This window comes from Photinus pyralis, unplaced genomic scaffold, assembly GCF_008802855.1.
Source record: "Photinus pyralis isolate 1611_PpyrPB1 unplaced genomic scaffold, Ppyr1.3 Ppyr1.4_LG1, whole genome shotgun sequence".
NCBI lineage: Eukaryota > Metazoa > Arthropoda > Insecta > Coleoptera > Lampyridae > Photinus > Photinus pyralis.
The window spans coordinates 32360920-32381509 of record NW_022170249.1 but is presented as its reverse complement, the minus strand read 5'-3'; the positions used below and the strand labels follow the sequence as shown (position 1 = coordinate 32381509).

At 35.4% G+C, this 20590-nt stretch overlaps 1 protein-coding gene across 2 annotated transcripts in view; it reads left to right on the top strand.

The window, feature by feature from the left end:
- Positions 1–20590, top strand: part of LOC116159346 (zinc finger protein ush) — a 170214-nt gene that overhangs the window by 89860 nt on the left and 59764 nt on the right. The window contains exon 1 of one of the 2 annotated variants that reach the window (XM_031472302.1): positions 1515–2027. The exons of the other annotated variant lie outside the window; for it this stretch is intronic. Within the exon in view, the coding sequence (XP_031328162.1) occupies positions 1931–2027 (97 nt within the window). The 5' untranslated portion in view covers positions 1515–1930. Of the gene's footprint in view, positions 1–1514; positions 2028–20590 lie in introns of those variants that run through there. 2 annotated transcript variants of the gene reach the window in all.

Here is a 20590-nt window from a genome sequence, read left to right as displayed (position 1 = left end):
GACCTTATTAAAGAGTCTGCGGACCTTCTTACGTACATTTTCAAGGTCTGAGTTCCACCAAGGTGTTTTCTTCGTTTCTCGAAAAGGCCCAATTTTACAGCTGTCCTCATATGTTGCTTACTAATGCAGCCACCCTTTTCCACCTGCTCTACTTTCCGACAGAGCCAAGGTATCCAACTGCTCTGACAGTTTCGCAACATACCAGACAGTGGATCGGATAGTCCGAAACCAACAGAGACCGCAGTGGCATGTCAGATTTAATTTGAAAAGAATGTGCCTTTGGTCAGAAAGTGACGGCACATCAGACACCTCCCAACTCGTGTTCATGTGAGCTATTGAAAAGGAGCCCAACGTCAGGTCGACTCAATCAACTCCGCCAACTGCCTGGTAGATGGAGCCTCTTCTGAGTCGAGAAATAGGCTGAGCAGACCACAAGTGCCTGTTGCGTCCTCTGCCATCTTTAAGCTAAAGCTTCCTGAAACAGACATCAACCATTAGGTAAAATTTGATTCGTCTACCGATATAAATGCAAGTCCTATGGTTCAGTTGGTTCTCTCTCTCTCTCTTATAACAAAGAGACTCAACCTGACCTCTTACACGTCCCCTGTAAACCCAAAGTTCTTGTATCTACATCTGTCTGCGTTACAGCACGTTTACGGCCTATCAAACAGGTCACCCCCTTACTGTGCTGCCAATTACCATGTAAGAAGTTTACATCGCCCATCAATCATGTACTAGGTTCTCCCTTCCCCTAGTGATGCCGACGGTTCAGAACCCTGATTAGACCCAAGAACCGCAATACGAGCTAGACCCTTTAAAGAAATGTGAATAGGTTATTAAAAATGTCAAAATTACCTCTACGTCATCGAGCTGTTTTCCCAATTGAATTGGTGAACACGTCACGATTTTGACATCTAGCTAGTGGTTACCTAAAATGCAGGAACAGATTCAAGCGACAGGTCTCAGCTACCGATTGCCGAAAATAGGCAAGAAATATTATCTCATAGAAGTTCATCAGTTCTTAATAAGTAACAGTTTATGAAAATATATTGGGATACAGTGTGCAATTTACACATATTGTCATGGTGGATGTTGGCCGCGGTAGTTCATTTTACGCCGTTATCCTATTTGGTGTACATTTAAATTTTCTAGATTTCTACAAAGATCGATAAAAAAGCGCGTATCCAATTGAGGTTTTACCGATGATAAGTTATGACTCCGCTCGGCAGGAAATACGCACAAACAACATTGCTAATTGGACCAATAGATCTACATGTTTTTGTGACAAACAATTTTCGTACCGGGAATAAACGATAGATTCGTATATCTGAAGATGATAAGAGATTTTGATCACTTGCCTCTCCAAGTCTCCACACTCTTAGCATGTGATGTAATCTTAAGATAAATTATCTCAAGGAATAGGTCAAAATTCAATTCCTAAATGTATACGTAAATAACGAGACCGTGAATGGTGTATCTTAAAAAATCTTGTACTTGGTTAGTAATGGCTATCTACTACCCACTATCATTTCTTTATCACAACCAAGTTGTTTCCTATGTAGCGAAATAGCGATGGCATTTCTGCTCACACGTCGACCGGAACTCGGCGTATAAACCGCTCGATTCCTACATTTTCGATATTGGGGGCCCTACGAAACGAACCGAATTTCTATGTGAATAAACGTTCTTTTGAACAGATCATATCAAAGTTCCACTACTATCACCAACATATCGCGTTATCACAAACATGCACGCTGATAATGCTGTTAAACACCTCGATGAGGTTCATTCGCTCTCAGACTACGAGATTTCATCGTGTATTTTGTTAGTGAAAGTATCCTCGATACTTTTTAATGAACTTGTGCAATTACATTTTATTTAAATGCCACTGTGAGAATTTCGGGATAAATTTTCCGATCGAGTTTACATTATGTTGGACGTTACATATCCCGTCAAAATTGGACCTGTGGAAGTTATAATGAATAGACACGTTCTGGAAAAGCGCAGAAAACTCCGTCATAAATTGGGTAAGTGTTGTTCTTTCGTATATTTCCTTCGACGTATATCGGACCTATACATAAATCTATCAACAATGGTTCCCTGTTTACCGCAATAAAATATTTGTTTTAAATGTTAACTGTGTTGATTTGCCGTTGATTAAATGATAAGGAATTGCTCAAGGTAATACTGTCAACACTAATAGAGCTCATATAAAAATCACCTAGGTACTTCATGTATTTACACTGAAGATAACAAACCTATGGAATTATTTTTTATTAGTGTTATATTTTCATTTAGATAGGTTTTATTGGGCATTTTCTGTGCTGATAATGCGTTTCATCATACCTAACGTGGATTTCATGGGCCCTTGGTGTTTGACGCCTGATGATAACTGATTCGAAATTGAATCATAGATAACGCGTATTTTCCATTCCAATTCCGGGAATTGAGGCTTTTGAGTGTGTATTTTATCTGTCGAAACTTCAGGGAATGTTTGTATGTTTTTTAGAACCTTATGATAGGTTAGGCCTGAACATAGAACTAGTGGAATAGTGTTTAAGAAACAGAAGTAAAAACTCAGAAATCTGAGTTTGGGAATCCCAAATTAAAGAAAATGTAATTGTGTCGATACTACTAAAGCAGTAAAGATAGCTGTTGGATCTGATTAATAATATTATTGTGAAGAGACGAAGATTATATTTTACATTAATTAAAAATGTTTAAATTTTGACATTGTTATCTTACCTAGACTAAATTTGGAGAGCTTGGGAGAATTTGAACGCACCTCCCTCTTCCATATCTCCAAAATAGACATACAGCGTATTCTAAGTGCTGCGAGCACTATTACTAAGCTGTTTATTATTGTCACTACGAAGTCGATTAATAGTTACCAAATATGGAGGATGCTGTTCTCAGGTTTACAATCGCCAAACAAAAATTGAAAAATATTTTTAAGAAACGCATGTATATTTTTACATTTTTTTAAAGAGAGTGATATTATTTTATTTATTGAGCTCTATTTTTGACTAATTGAAGTTTATTTTCTATCAAAATATGCACAAATTTACTTCAAGAATAGAATGCATAGTGCTAAATTTAGCCGAATTAATTGTTTATATTTCGAAACTTGAACTTAATACAACTCTAATTTGTCTGTGACACATATTTTGCCAAAATCAGAATGTCACCTTTCAGATTTACCCTATAGTGTGACACGTCCTTATTAATCTTTTGTTGTCCACTATCTTCCGTGAAAATTCAATATGGCGTCAATAAAAAATAGGCAAGAAAGTGATAGCTTGTAGCTTCTAGAATAATCTACATCTAGCGTGTTATGGAAATTATGATAACAGATTCAAATTCTCCGAAAAAAAGTAGGCCCATAGAAGGTGCTAACGGAAACCGTCCATTTCCGACCGTTTAAGCTAAGAGAAATGAAAAAGAAATTTGAAATTTTCTGTGACACTTCTGTTATTTTCAAAGATTTTTCACAAATTCCAAATTCATCAATCATTTAACCTACACTGTATATCTCACCGTCACGGAGATCCCAATGGTGGGCCATGAATTTGTACCACCCTCTACATCATTTGTTCATGTTATGTTGTTTTTTTTGCCTGATGCCCTATATTGTCAAGATAGTATTGTAAGGAACATTATTAAATTGGAATCTGACAAATAGAAATAATTGCATTTGTTTCCTCGTCTATGTTAATAAAGCTCTAATCTACTTCTAGTTAGGCGCGCATTTGTTGTTTAATTATCGATTTATATTTTTAATTGATTAGATAGCTGTGATATATGATATATCGTTGCAAGGAGACTTCTGTACAGTTTGAGAATATGTAAAATTTGGTATATTTCATTTAAAAAATGCGCTGTGACAGATAGTATACAAAATATCACAAAAAAAGTATAGCAAAAAGAATCAAAATTAAGAAATTAAAAAAATTCAAAAATGATTTAATTCAAAATTAAAACACAAAAATTTTAGGAATTCAGAAAAATTGAATAACTTCCAGCCAGTGTGTAGACAAATTCAGAGGTGTTTTCCCTTCTCAAGAATTTCACAAAATTTGCTATGTACACTCTGTGAATTTAATAACAAAAGTGTCAAATGGATTTCTTAATCTTAAAAAATTTTACTAAATCGGAAGGGGCTCTCTCATGTTATAAGAAAAAAATTAAAAAGTCACACAAATTTCGAGAATTAAGAAACGTTTAGCTATATTTGATTATTTAAAAAAAATTAGAAACATTCGGAAAATTCAGGAAAATTCACCCAAAAATTTTATTTTTTTTCGTCGAATTTTAAATCGGCATATCCAAAAACGTTAGTAAAAGCCTTTTATTTGTTACTAAATGGTGGAATGTCATTTGAACAAGCTACTGACTTCTGACCTGTTAAATTTCTCATGTAAATTAATTCTTTTTGTTTCGAATTTTTGCGTTACTTTTTTGAAATCTCCCAATTTACGAGTGGTAGCCACAACGAAAACCAAATAAATGGCCCATTGTGAAACCACCACCAAATAATTTTTTATTTTTTGATCGAGTTCCTGTTACACCTTTCACTGTTGACTCACCGAAAATAGGTGTGGTTCGATTTTTTGCACTTAACCCATTCTTTTCTATATAATGGTTCTTAAAATCGCTGCACCTGCACCAATTTCGTTAGGAAAAAAAATTGTTGCCGTGATTGATACATCAGTATATCGGTCGTACAGATAGAGTTTAGGTTAAATGGGAAAAGTTTTGCAGTTTTGTGTGCTGATGAAGGCTCTGTTTAGAAAATTTAAAAAATGGACCCGATTAAGTGTTTCTTTTATAATGGGTGCCTTATTGACTCCATTATTTTTCAATTTTAATCAAATTTGATTAATTATTTTGTTATTTACTCCATCATAGGTTATCTTTAGATCGCGAAATGTGATGTTTGTTTTGAACAAAGAAAGGCAACCTATGATAGATTAAAAAATAAATCGACTACTTAACCTACTTGATTAAAACGACTGATTAAAATCGACTTGATAATATATTATTCTTTGTTCAATTATGAAGAGATTAAACACTTTATGTAACATACAATTGATATGTTCGTAACCGCCATCTTGGCGACATTACATTAAAAAACTATTTTTTTATAATCTTAAATAGCACACAAAAATTGACCTATTTACCTAATCGGTATCTTCATAATAACAAAGTATCCCGTGCAATCCGTATCTGTCGAGAACACACTGTATCCAAAATTACAAAAAAAAGGGATTTACATGGTGTGTTACATACATACAAAAATTATGTAACATAAAATTATGGATGCGAGAAGAATGTAAATACCTACCTGTGTAAATACAAACCCAAAGTCCAAAATATTTCAATCGAGACCAGTGTTTTCGAAAGCATAAAAAAAGGGCACTAACGGCTGTAGTGATTCTGTTCCGTCGTCTAAACAAAGGTGGGACCAAAGTTCGTATTTCAAAATTGAGGAGGTAATCAATTTTAAAATACAGTAGGTATTACAAAATTCATAAAATTGCAAAAAATTAGAATATTTTAGAGAATTCAAAGGATTCCAAAAAGTGCAAAAAATCCAAAAAGAGAAATAAAAATTCAGTAGAAAATTTACAAAATGGAAAATTTTTGTTGTACTCTTGAACGGTAGGAGGTATACGTTGCCTTCTAATTGGAAAAGTCCAATTGTAGGAGGAAATTATAAAAAACAGCCGTTCTTTTTCTATATTTTTTTACATTTTAACCATGAACCAAAAATAAAAACGTTATTTTTTACGGTTTTTAAATACATAGTAAGCCATGGATTTATGAAGATTTTGTTTTGTTTATTGTACCCATGGTAACTAAGACCAATCAATAAAAATTTGATGATGTTAGAAGCAAGTCATTTCCAAATTTTGAAAAATATGATATAATATACAATCATATAAAAAGTATAGGCTGTGATACATCAATGTAATCAGGAGAAAGAATGCAAACAATTGACTCCGATGACGGTATGATTAAATCACTAAAACGGCTTGACTGACTGCCCCGATCTCTCGTTAATAGTTGTGGGACAGCTTCTTCACAACGGTGGCTACTCTATCAATTACACGGCTTCCTTTCTACGAATGCAGCTACATGCAAATCCAGATCCCAACGTTCCTCATGCGGTACGATATAACAAAAACCCCTTTCCGAAGAATCCTCCCGGAACAATAACCGCTGCAAATAAACCTCAGATGTAACATCGAAACAATCAGACACAAATTCAGAATAACCCTTACCTTCACGAAGAAACGGATGACTCAAATTAAACTAGCCAAGAACGATTTGTTGCAATATTCGTAAGTAACTAAAAAAATTACGGCGTAATGATGTAGAAAAATGTCAACTTCCCCTCAAACGGCATCCAGACAATCCCCAATTTGCTTTCTGCAAGCCAACCAAAGGGATGCCCCGATTTTTAACCGATTTCCATCAGAAACAACTTTTAAAGTGCCAATCAAATTACAAAATTGCCATTTGGCGATATAGTTCTATTAGAAAATCTCAAATCATACACATTCCAAAAGTTTACGAAAACTAATCAAACCAATAATCATAGTACGGGCAAAAATCATACTTGGCCAAAATGCCTACATGTTCAGACAACCGTTACACGCTCCAGCCCATTTACCCTCAGAAAGTCAGAAATCCTACGTTTTTTGCTAACGCGCGATGACTGTTCTCCCCCATCCACCCTACTCACCTGACCTCGCGTCTTCTGACTTTTTCTTGTTTCCCAAACTCGAATAGAGAATAAGCGAGTGTTTGCTTGGTATAAAAAAGGGGAGGCAGCACCACTAAAAGGCAACACGCGACTGTCGCTGACAGGGTTCTTGCAACCGTTCTTTTCCATGGTGCAGCGAACCTCGAGAAGGAAAGGGAAATTGGTCACAGCTAGCCAGGGGAAACGGGTCTTCTGGTGAAACAATCGCCGAGGTTTCACAAATGTTGTGTAATAGATAAGTTCCAGCTAATGATAGGTCTTCAGTTCGAAAGTGAGTGTTTGCGTTTCATCCAAAACACGGTACTTCTTTAATACGATCACCCCAGAAAAATGTATCCAAAAACTGCAATACCAAAAATTAGACCTAATACGTATCCCATTAATAAATAATAATAATAATAATATTGCCTTTATTAAAAAAAAACAAGAAAAATAAACAACAGATAAAGTTAGTACAAGGCGAAGTTCAGATTAGCAGTAAAATAATGCAATCTGTTCTTACACTTAACCTTCCTATTTGAATTCGGATGGGCGAAAAGGAAGAAAATTACATTATAAAAGATGGGTTTTAGATTGTGTTATAGATTAAACAAAGATAGGTAATTAAATTAACACATATGGCATAACCTAAAACGAAACATAAATATGAATCTATGCAAATAACTTTACCTAAAGCGGCTTAGAGCCCTTCCCCATTCGCGTAAAGACGCTTAGATAATTAATTTAAACAATCTTAGCGTTATGAATCCGGAATTTTCTTAAAGAAGGTTTAGAAGGGCCACCATTTGAAGATGACAGTCTGGTGCAGTTCTGCGCGACTGACTGGTGACGTGACCCTGTTCATTTTACGATTGGGACAGGAATACAAAAAGCTGCCCGTACACTGGCGCAAATACATTCCAAAGCAGAAAACTGTGGAAAAATAAAATCCCGTTTATATTTCATCCGTCCTCGTATGACATCAGTCTACGTATTTTTTGAACAGGCTTCGAATATTGAAAATTGTAGGAGTAGGCCTCGGACGGACGGATAAAGTAACCATAATAGTACCTTCCAACATGAGTTGGAAAATGGGATAAAAAGAAATCGAGTTTTTTATCATGTACCTAGTTTAAGAGTTGCCCCTATACTAACGATCAACTTTGATTACCCTGTACATCGGCGGCAGCAATTCTTCAAATTGTCTTCAACAGCAGCGGACGGTACGCATTGGTTGCTTAGTGCTTTGTACGGTTGAGCTATGTACCTAGGGATGCCACCTGTATACGGTTTTCAACCGGAGAGTCCGGGTTTTTTAAAAGTTTGTCCCGAGTCCGGTCACGCGATGAAAATGTCCGGGAATATCTCAATAATTCGTGACGTCGAGCAATTTCAATAACTCACTATAGGTACCAATTTTTCCCAATAAATTAAATATGTAGGTAGGTATGTGGTGCTCTGTAGACTCTTAGTGCAATAAACTACAAACTGTAATTTGCGTTTTATTTTTGAAAATAAATCATAATAAAGTATGTTTATTTTGTAGCAGGCTTAAATTGACATTTCAATAGGCTTGAATGAGTAAGCTAAGTCTCTCTTGAACCGTAACCGTAGATAAAGGGATCACTTTAACGGCAAGGGTACTGGGTAATGAAACAAATCATTGTGCAGTGCAATGTACTCTGTCGTTCTTAATAAAAATGGAACGTGGGGCACGAAATAAAATGAAGTTCAAAACAAAATACAATATTGTTTCCATGGAAACGACGAGATTACCAAGGAAGGGAAAACCTAAACTTGCTATTTTGGACGTCGAAATGAATTACCTGGATTCCGCTATAAAATAAAGTTTTGTATTATTACTCGACGATAAAGGGAAACTAACCATCTCGTGAAAATTAATTCAATCAATGGTTAAAACATCCCTTTATCGTGTTGTATAATAAATAACTAGAATTGTATCTCCTAGTTTACGTTCGAGTTTATGGAATTTAAAAGGCGGCAACCCTATATGTACCACATGTAACATAAGCCTATTGAGGTGCTCTGTAGTTTTTTAAATCCGCTTTAGGAGTTTATTCTTCCTTAATCTCAGTCTTGTTTTTTGAAACTTTTCTTCTTCCAGAACGAAGGCCACTTCTTCACCGCTCGAAGACGTTTTAAAACTAAACTCAATTTTTTCCGGCGATTCCTATAACTTATGTGCGATATACCCTATTAAAAAATGCGTAGAACCGTCTGCCCGATCCCGATGCCGGCTTTGTGCGCATACCTTAAATTGTATTCCTGCATTTAAAAGCGTGGTAAACGGAAATTTTTATATTAACGATAAGATTAAAGATAATCACTGTTGCTTTTTATTAAATCGACGATAAAACCTGTAAATAAAGTTTGTTCTACGTCTTGTTTCAAGTTGGAAAATCTAAAAATAAGCAATTCCGAGTCATAATGAAAGTTATCGTATGTAATTGCCCAAGATCTGTCTCGGTTTTGTCTGAATAATATTTAAAAATATCGTTATCAGGCGTAAGCCATTTTTCAAAATGTAGGTTAAAGTTTATTTAGTAGTAAATTTGTTGTGGGATAAAGAAAACGTAATACGTTTTCCGTTGCCCTTTTTTTCAATATTGAATAAAAGGTTCGTATTAACTTTTAAGATTTATGCGATTCTCCTCGTGTATATAATGTATTTGCATCAAAATGTATAAATCAGTCTCTAAAGAAGCAAATGTAAGAACCGGCAGAGCGTGATTCACATTACCGAGTTGGCGCGATATAGGAAGGAACATCTCTCATAATCATTTTTGCTATGCCATTGTGATATGATATATTCCCGTAACTATCAGATCCTGGCTTATCATTGCCAGCGGGGTTGTTATTACGTTACCTCCCACTTTTCTTTCGTACCGCTACTGGAAAAGGATAATAAAAGTCGAAATACTTTCCTATCTATGAACGTGCGCGTTTAAGGAGGATTTCAAAATTATAAAATAATAGAAATAAATTTCCTGTTTAATGGAAAACAAATTAGTTTTTGACAATATACCGGAAATTATTGGTTAGGCGCGCGAAAGCTTCCAGAGTTTTTCCATACGCCCCCGGAGTTCGTAATGGAGGATCATTAGGGCCCAGGTAATCTACGCCACTTTTTTTTCTAAGCCGAAGATAAAAATAATAAATCATTGTGGTCTCCATCGCATAGGTCCTCATGTAATTCTGATTACGCCGGTGCCAATAGATAACTTCCCCGTTCTGCATTCGATAGCGAAGGTTGAATATTCCATTTTCAACAGTACGTACATACTTGAACGAGCGTAGGTACTTTTAATTTCATTTGGCATTTTAGATGAAACAGATACGAGATAATCAAAAGGCTTGTACATAACCGTTAATAAAAATAAACCATAAATGGGAAACTTTAAATCGTGATAAAGTATTTAATGGAAAACTACATCTGGCTTTTGTAAACAGCGATAAAAGATAATCTAACATGATAGAAAATAGGTACGTTACACTGACGATGGTAGAATAAACTCATTTAACTTCTGTTATATGTTGCGCGGTCTTATTTAATCTCGAACCGAGCGATAAAAACTAAAAAGCACATCAAGTACTTTGAAAAACACTGTTATGCTTATGCCTAAAAATAGCGCCCATAAAGAAATTACGCGTATTTAACGGCAATTTTCAAACTTACTCGTTCGCTTCGATTTTTAACTGAAATAAATACAAAATTGTGCCCATATGGACAGAAAACTTCCAAAAAATTGTCTGTGCAGAAGATCAAGATAATAAACTAGACTACACAAATTGAGAACGTCAACGAAATACTTTTCATTGAGATAAGTACCTACAGCATGTGCAAATATTTACGCATTTAAAGCAGTTTTGACTTTTCACTCTTTCCAGTCATTCAAAAATTATTAAAATTTGTTTTTGATGAGTCATCACACTGCTCAATCCTGATTATGTGTCTCCGGCACTAGGGTTTGATCGGTCCTTTTCGCCTCACAATCGTATTAGGGTTGTTTAACAATTATCATGAGAACTTAGCCCAAATTTTATCTGATTCTGACAAACGCGGTAACACTTGATTTGTAAGCCAGAAAAAACGAAATCGGCATTCTCACGTTATTTGAACAGATTCAAAAAATAAAAAAACACTTTCTCATTGCCACTTTTTGAACTCCATGAGACACCCTTGAGGAATTTTCAATACGTTTCGTTTCGGAGAAATCATAATCAACTTTTTATATGGCCCATACAAAAAGTAAGGGCTGTATTGAGTAACAGTTTTTATTACAAATAGAACGATATACGGCATAAACAAAAAAATAAAAGTTGGAATCTGTTGGTTTCAACAGGATGGTGCACCCTCGCATAACGCTCTAATCGTGCAAGAATACGACCAGACAAATTTTCCATTTTCCAGGAAATTTGCCCTATAGGTATTCTGATACGATTAGGACTTTATGCGCGGGAGCACCGTCCCGTTGACACCAACAGAGTTGCCTACTTTTGTTTTTGTATGTCGTACATCGCTGCATCGTAATTAAAAAATAACTACTGAACACAGTATGTAGTTTTTTTATGGACTCTATAAAAAAAATTAAGTTGATTTAATAGACATTCTTATCTTGGACACAGTGTATATAATTAACCTCGGATGCAGCCGAGAAACGACTGCGCATGGCTCATGATCGTCAAGTAATAAAACCTGTCTAGTGGTATGATCTACGTTGTGTTGTGAAACGAGTTGCTCGAAGATACGTGTGTCACTCTAAGGATCGAACGCAAGAAATGGGGTGAGTGAAATTTGATTAAACCGTTAATTTCAAAAACAATCAAATCCAAATTCAAATCAGAGTCGCCCTCTTTTAATTACACGAGAATAGCTCTAGGGACTTCATTGATTACAAGCAAGGAAAAAAGAGCTAATGAAAAGCTTCCACAATACGTACTCACTTTTTTTTCAATTTGCATTTTACAATTTTACATTATAATAGTTTGCAACCCGTATGACAATATCAGGGAATTTTATCTTTCGCATAATTATGACTTTAAAACCGAAATTTAAAATATTGTGCCACCATATTTTACGAAAATGAAATTAATTTCTAACACTGTTATGTAACGGAGCTCGACATTCATCCCAAGGGCTCACGGTACGAAGAATACGGGTAGAATTCAGGCGCCTGCCATTTTGGCCACTACATAACTTGGCTGATTGATATAATATATAGGAATATGTTCATGGTTTATGCAGAGTTTCCAGTTTGTGGCTTCAGTTCAGGCGTCCGCCTTTGGTTACGGCATAACCCATCTCATTATATAATACAGGGATACATTGTTTGCATATGGTGTCGAGACCCATCACATAACAGTAGTCCAATAGCATCTATCACTTTTGACATTTATGCATAATACGATCGTAGCAAAATACCATTGCCTTGTATAGTCATAGTGATAAGCCTTTAAAGTTTATTGCAGCACGAAAGAGGAGGAAAAGAGTGGAAATATAACATTGAATTTTACTTGACTTCCGGGTCAAGCGAAGGTGGTTCTAGGCCCGGGTTCTCTAGCCAGGTGTAAATCATTTACAGTTAAAATAGAATCATAAACATAGTCTCTACACAAGAACAAAAGCAACATTTGAAGCTCCTTGTGAGGCCTTTGTTCGGTTAGCCAACATTTTCGAACAGATGGGTCAAGTCTAAGAAAAACTACTCAAGAAACCTACTGAGCCGCTTTATACAGCTCAGAGGGAATGATTTGCATTCACATGCCCTGCCCGTTTCGTTAAATCGCATCAGTAGCAGGCACACCACTGAGGCCAGGGGGTTGTTCCCTTCTATTTTGCCTCGAAAACCAATCATGTTATTTTTCAACAAATGCATCTTCAATGAAAGATTAATGACAATGCAAGAACAAATTCAATAAAGACTTTACGCTTGCACAAGGAACAACATCCCGACTCATCGCACAAGCCGACGGCAAACATCGTAATACACCTGTGGGAAATTCCACACTATCAACCTACACATAGACCAACCACGTACAAAATCTTCAAGATACATTAAATTATCTAAACACTCTGTATACAACTCTCCAATGAAAGCCATCCGCACCTGTGGAAAATTCCACCCTATCTACTAAGCATCAACAACGACAACTTGTATTAACGCCCTGTACTAATCTTCAACCTTCTCTTAATATTAAAATCCACCCTGTACTGGAAATATGCTAATGTTAGCTAAGCAAAATAGAAATTCTCCAAACCGATTGCAATTCGTAATTTTTAAAACGGAAATGAAGCGCCATTTGCAATGGAACGTACATGCGAAAATATTACGTATCTGATATCTATAACAAATAAACAAAGCTACCTACCTCCAACCTCCATAGATTAATGTTTTTTTTTAAACTATGCTACCTCCAAATACGGCACTTACGACTTACCTCAACTGTTAACTTATTTTAACCTTGCACATTCAAATTTATAAAGCAAACACCCTAATAAATCGACCAGCAAGTAATGCGAAACAATTATCCTACATCCGATGCTAATTACAGCAATTGCAAAGGAAACTAAAGGATACGTACTCATATTTGCGAATCAAACACATATACATTACCAACAGCAGTCTACGTTCTGCCGCCTCAGCTAAAACTTCGTTATCTTCCTTTCTCGCTTGAAGAAAGGCAAACCATACTCTCTTTTACGCGCGACCACTAGCGAGGCGAGCACGTCTGCACTTCCCGGTAAAAAATTTCCAGTGGTGTAGCATACGTTTTTTCCTTTAGTGAAATATCTTGTCTGGTTACAATTTTCTACGGAATGCATGGCGTTACGTAGTTCAAATCAACCAATGAAACCCTCTCCGTCACCAATGAAACTCCATACTTAAACTGACAGCAGCTGATTGCAATACTTACATTATGAAATTTCAATATCTTCTTATGGACCCGACAGGTCCTTGAAATCGCGCGTTTGTCTTTGCGGTCATCTGTGCGCACGATAACTCTCGAATGGAAGGTCTTGAACCTTGGCATATAGGTTCCTCTTGGTCCGAGTAAGATCCTTACTGAATTGGGGATCAAAAGGTCACCAAAATTGCAGGGCTCAACGTAAGTACATTTAATCGCACGGTCAATATACATAGACTTTCGTAATATTAGACACATGCCGCAGTACGAATACTTTGATTTCTAAGATCGTCAGTTTCTATTATCGTTTCCCAATATCCTTCAGATTACCAGGATAAAATGTAATGAAGAGCCATAGAGAAAATATTTCCAAAATGCATCAAATTCTCGGTACTCCTAAGAAGTAAGAACCCCGGTTTCTAACATCCAGGTCACCAACAATTCAAATGATTACTATGACCAACAATATTTCTAAGCTGCTTGTGGGTTCCTAAGGTACTAGAAAATCTCAAAATTTCCATCTCTTTTTTTATGAGATACGAACAAAATGGTAACGAATGAATAACAACTTCCATAATCTTATATCCGCCAGGACAATAAAATTACTCTAACAATAAGGTTCTCAATACTTCCAGGATCAAATGATTTTCTAAAACTCCCTAATTAGATTCCTCTAAAACTCCTAGGCTTATTAAAATTACTACCATTTCAAAGATTGCTTAGATGGTTACCTTACAAAGGTCCTAACCCGCCTTCGACCCGCTTTACTATGAACAACATCTTATGTCCTTGTCCTGTTCCCCTGTGAAACAAACGCATTTTGAATAGCCTCAGTTTCTTAAGCGCCTACTACTCATTGCCGAGCGAAGCTGAGGCGAGTTCGTCACAACCCTTCCCTAATCTTTGTAAGTGATGTTAAGTCGGGTTTTCTAAATATGCAAAATCGCCCTTGAATACATTGTTCTGTTCTCTCCCGCTATAAAATGTAGTTAAGAGTTTAAGACAAAATTCTTTTGGGTTACACTTATGTCACAAATACGTCAATAAACCGAAAAAAGACCCAAACATGTCCTGATCTCGGCGTATTAATGAATGTTTTGTATGTGCTCACTACAGCAGCGTTTGAGATTAATGGGGCGTTCCTCAGGGGTCTAGTTTTGCTCCCTCACTATCGCTGATCTCGTCGTTTTGAAATTTAATTTTTTTACCCTACGAGCTTCAATTGAACTTTTTCAAATACAAAGTGCTTCCTTTTTCGAGGAAAACGTAGTATTCTTGGCGAGCTTTCTTGCATATTTTAGAGGCCATTACAATTTTGAAAACCTCAGAAACACGACATGGCATTTTTTAACGTCTAATCGCCATATTGCATGTATAGAGGATAAAGCAAGTGGAATACTCAAAGGGAATTTTGCAATTGTTTAGAGAATGATTGGCAATTATAAAAATAAACTGATATTTTATGCGATACGAATCTTCAACGACTGCCACTTAAAATCTTAACGATATCGTACACATAATGACTATTTTTAGTATTGTAAGAGGTACTTTCCCAAGAGCAAAATTTTCAGTAAATTGAAACTTGTGAGGGTGCGATTTCAATGCGAATCGCATGTCACTTGGCAGTCGATATCAAAAGTCTGTATCATGTCGAAGAAAGATTTAAGGAAGTGACTTGCTCATGTAAATACATTGACTTATCGCCTGTCAGATTTATAAAAGTTTCATGAGTTCAATGTATGTTATCTTCAGATCGCATTAGCCGCGGCTGCTATCTGCTGCCTTAGTGGAGATAGAGACGAAAGCAGGAGTCCGCTATCTAAAGTTGATGGAACTCTGGCCAGACTAATTGCTGTAAAATATCACGCAATCGACTAGCTGCTTTTTATGTAATGTTATGGATAGACGGCGATTAATCTAACGGCTTGAGTATTTATAAAAAAAGGCGAGTAATTGTACAAATTAATTAAAAGTGTTCTTTTTTTAGTTACTCAACAGTGTATTCGGTAAACATACTCATACCAAATTAGGCACACATTATTCCAGGACTGTGTGAAAGGAATCGGTATAATAGCAGGAAGTATTTTTAGTTTTATTAGAAAGTAATTGTGTCTTAACCTTTCGCATTTAATTAGATATTCAGATTACCTCATTATCGAATTATATGTAAAAAATCTTATAGTGTAACCTCAAGTAACCCATGTTCTATGGGGCAAACAACGAACTTACGATAAGATATACAACTAAATGATATAATCAAAGAAAGATTAATAAAAATTACACCATAATACCATCATTTAGTACGCCACAAAGAATTGATTTATTCAAAACTAGCGTATGATTACCGCCGCGATTATATAGTTTCTGTGAAATCGGGTTCATTTCAAAATTGTCACTGCAATGTTCTCAAAGTAACACGTACATGAAATGATAATAAAGACATGTTTTTAAAACACTTAAGTTGAGGTCATGACTGATTAAAATCTGGCGAAATGCAAATATTTTTTAAGTGTAGATTAATGTAGGTAGTACATACAATTTTTTTTCTGTGGACGTGATGGGTTGAAATAGTACTATTTGAGAATATGTTTATGCATTTAGTGTGGTTATTGTCATCTGGTGTCCATTTTTCCTGCCTTCTACAATACTCAAAAATTCAAAAGATTATGGGATCAAAAATACTTTCACGTAACCTTCAATTTTTCATTAAGGTAACCTTATGCTTTAGCATCACTTCCGACTCTCCGAGTCTTTCAGTCCCTAGGCTACACCCTATTTTTGGGGTTATTGTTTTTAGAATTGAAGAGATACAAATTAAATGTCAAGTGTGCATGTGCATTGTGTTAAAAACGTACCAGCTAAATTTTTGGAAATAAACCAAACTATCTGAGCATTCTCTACTACCCTACAAAGGTAGAAGTGGTCCTTACGTTAGAGCGTAAAATTACCGATAAATGAAAACTGAGACCTGCAGTTTCTAAACATACAGATGAATCAAATAACCCGCCTTTTTAGCGCATTTTTCAACGAAGTTGGTTGCGCCATTGCAATCACTCTCTGTCCGCCCGTGCGTCTATTCGACCGTCCGTCGGTACGAGAACTTCACTACTACAGTTTTCAATATACGCTGTGTTCAAGATAAGGTTGTCTCTGAAGGCAAGATACGAAGATGGTCAAATTAGAGAAAAGATGCGCAATTAAAGAGTTATTATCATGCTTTAAACCAAGCATGTCAAACACGCGGCCCGCCGTTTTGCAACTTGCGGCCCATAACGATGTTTGCAAATTATAAAATTTAATTGTACCGTGTGTCCTAAATTGGTTGAGACTGTAGTGTTTTTAAAGGCAGAGACTTGCGGTTTTCGCGACTCTCTGCCACTTTTGGTGAAACGTATTATACTCCAAACAGAACCAATCTAGCTACGTTTTTTTCTGAGATACAGGGTGAAAACGAAAAGTTTGACTTTTTGGAATGTTATCATACCTTACTACCGATGTAAGATAGAAAAAAGATAACAAGTTAAAAAGTAATCGTAAACGATTTACATAAAGCGCATTTCCACTTGCATTCATTTCCCAATTGTAAGATGCAACTTCTGTTAAAATCGTAAAAATCCGCCCACAAATATGAAAGATAGGTTGCACATGGGCAATCCATTGTTGACGTGCTACTTCAATTTCAGTTTATGCGAAGAATTTCATTTCAATGCTTTTCTAAATAAGAAAGTTGGAACTGCGCATGCGCAAACCTAAATTTTAAAACTAATGTTAGATTTTCCTTTGTTCCAAGCGCCTAAGTATCAAATTTCACTTAAATAGTTCCATAGATAAAAAAGTTGGCACTGCGCATTCGCAAAATAAAATTTTGAAACTAGCGCTAGATTTTCCTTTATTCCAAGTGCCTATGTATCACATTTCATTTAAATTCTTCCATAAATAAAAAAGTTGGCACTGCGCATGCGCAAAACCAAATTTTGAAACTGGCGTTTGATTTTCCTTTATCCCAAGTGCCTATGTATCAAATTTCGTTTAAATTCTTCCATAAATAAAAAAGTTGGCACTGCGCATGCGCAAAACCAAATTTTGAAATTGGCATTTGATTTTCCTTTATTCGAAGTGCTTATGTATCAAATTTCGTTTAAATTCTTCCATAAATAAAAAAGTTGGCACTGCGCATGCGCAAAACCAAATTTTGAAATTGGCGTTTGATTTTCCTTTATTCCAAGTGCCTATGTATCAAATTTCATTCAAATACTTTTATAAGTAAAAAAGTTTGCAATTCGGTTTATAAATGGTCGAGATGCGAAAAGGGCACTGTGAATTTTGAATCGATTCGATTCAACTTTTGGCATTGCGTATTATATGGCTAAATCTATGCCCATATTGAATTTCATGCAATTCAGTTCATAACTAACGGAGATGTAAAAGCGATCGGACATTTCTAAACCAAGTTATCGTTCACACGGACAGATAGATGGACAGACAGACAAAGGAACAGACGGAGAGACCAACCGGCAGGCGACAGATAGCAATGAAAAATTATAAACGATCTCTAGGATCGTTAATAAACGGCAAAAGTGTAAAATTATGGAACATGTGAAAAACGGTTTTTTGTTTTTTTTACAATAACTTTTTTTGTAAGCGGTACAGAAAAAATTCCTTCCTTGGTACAAGACTCGACACCATAACGAACCAAATAGCGAAAAAAGTAGAACAATAGCTCTTAAGATAAAAAAACTAGTAGCGTCGCAAAGTTAGCGGACGGACGGACGGACGGACGGACGGACGGACAAAGTGGCCACAATAGCGCTTTTTTTTTTTTTTTTGTGGAAATGCGCTAAAAACTGGCTATGTTAGATATTGTTACGTAGAATTCAGCGGCGTAGTAAAAAAATTTTGGATCGCCGTTTCTGAGATTTGATTTAAAGTTGGTATCTTTTAAAACTCCCTGTATATCTTAAGGTCAATTGCTCTTCATACCTTTTCCTGATTACATTGATGTATCACAACCTATATTTTTTTTTAATTTTATCGATGAAAATTAATAAAAACCTTATTTTTTTACTTTTTTAAATGGTAGGCCATGGATTCATGGAGATTTTGTTCTGTTTATTGATACATGGTAACTAAGGCAGCCGATGTCAATCAATAAAAATGACTGGCGGTAGAAATATGTCATTTTGAAAAATATGATTATATAACTTAAAAAAAGATAGAATGATTCATCAATGTAATCACGAAAAAGAAATGCAAAAAATTGATGTTAAAATACAGGGTGTTATTTTCATGATTTTATGATTTTTTGTATTTTTGGTTTTATTGTATTATTCTGCATACCTACTTTTTATGTTATTAATAAAAAATCAAAATTTTCTTAATGTGAACTTTTTTATGATGTCGCCTGCAGCTGTATGTGGAACTCTTAAAATGGCCCTTGGCGACAAATTAGTTTGACATACCTGCTTTAAACAAAACTAAAAAATTCCGATTACTTCTAAAGTTATCCCAGAAAAACCCAAATTTTCTAAATTAATTTTTATCTTTTTTTGATGTTATTTGAACAGATAAAAAAAATAAGAAGCAGTTCTCATTGCCACTATTTCAGCTCTACAAGACACCGTTGACAGATTTTCAATACAACGTTTCGTTTCGGAGATATCATCGTAAGCTTTATTTTTTATATAACCCGTAACATACTTTGTATTGAGTAGCATTTTTATTACGTATACAACGATATATGGTACATAAAAAAACAAAAATTGGAAACTGTTAGTTTCAACAGGATGGTGCACCCGGCCACAGCGGCATAATTCTGCGAGAATACCTATCAGATAAATTTCCTGGAAAATGGAAAACTTCTCGTACGATTACGGCGTTACCAACAGTTTTAAACTTTTGCTTTTTTATGTGCCATACATCGTTATATTTGTAATAAAAAATGCTACTCAATACAGGATGTACTTTTTTACAGACCATGTAAAAAAATTAAGTTGATGATGATATCCGAAACGAAACGTTGTATTGAAAATCTCTCAACGGTGCCCTGGAGAGTTCAAAAAGTGGCAATGAGAAAGAGTTTTTTGTTGCATGTGTTCAAATTAGAAAAAAAATAAAACGAAATCGGGAAGTTTCGGTTTTTCTGGCATATCTTCGGAATTTTCTGATATTCTTTAAAGCATAATAATAACTCTTTAATTGCGCATCTTTTCTATAATTTGACCATTGTCGTATCCTTTATGGTTTCGGAAATCCTCATGATAGGCATCCTTACCTTGAACACGATGTATTTAGTTCCTTCTTTTTTAATTCGGTAGTTTATAGCTCTGATACCTGCGCCAAGAAAAATCTTTACGATTACAATTCCAACTTTATTATTTATATTTTTTGAAATTAACTAAAGATGCTTCTAGTAAAAGCAAACAGATCGCATATTGTTCTTTTTTATTTATTTTTTATTATTTATTGTAAAAAAGAGATGTGCGCATGTGCAGACAGCGCCATGTACACTGGCAACTTGGGAGACATTGTTTTGAAATTTTAACCATAGATATAGAGATATTATGACCACTTTCTCCGTCCGTCCGTCCGAGTACTCCTACAGTTTTCAAGATATTTAGTTCGTTATTTTTGCATTTGGTACCATATAACGCTGACACATTAATTGCGTAATGTCAACGTTCTTATTTATAGATATGTTTAGCGAATTTCTTAAGAAATAAAAAACGTGCTATTGTTTGCGTTAAGTTAAAAATTAATTTTATCTCTCATTGTACTCTAATGAAAGGTCTCAACGAGAGGAATTAATTTCTACCAACCATAGCACTCCTCCTCGACCTCTTATCGTGATCGGGTATATTCCCTTATACTACCTCAAGAACGGATTGTCTGAAGAGGGTACTCACAAAGGGCGATTGA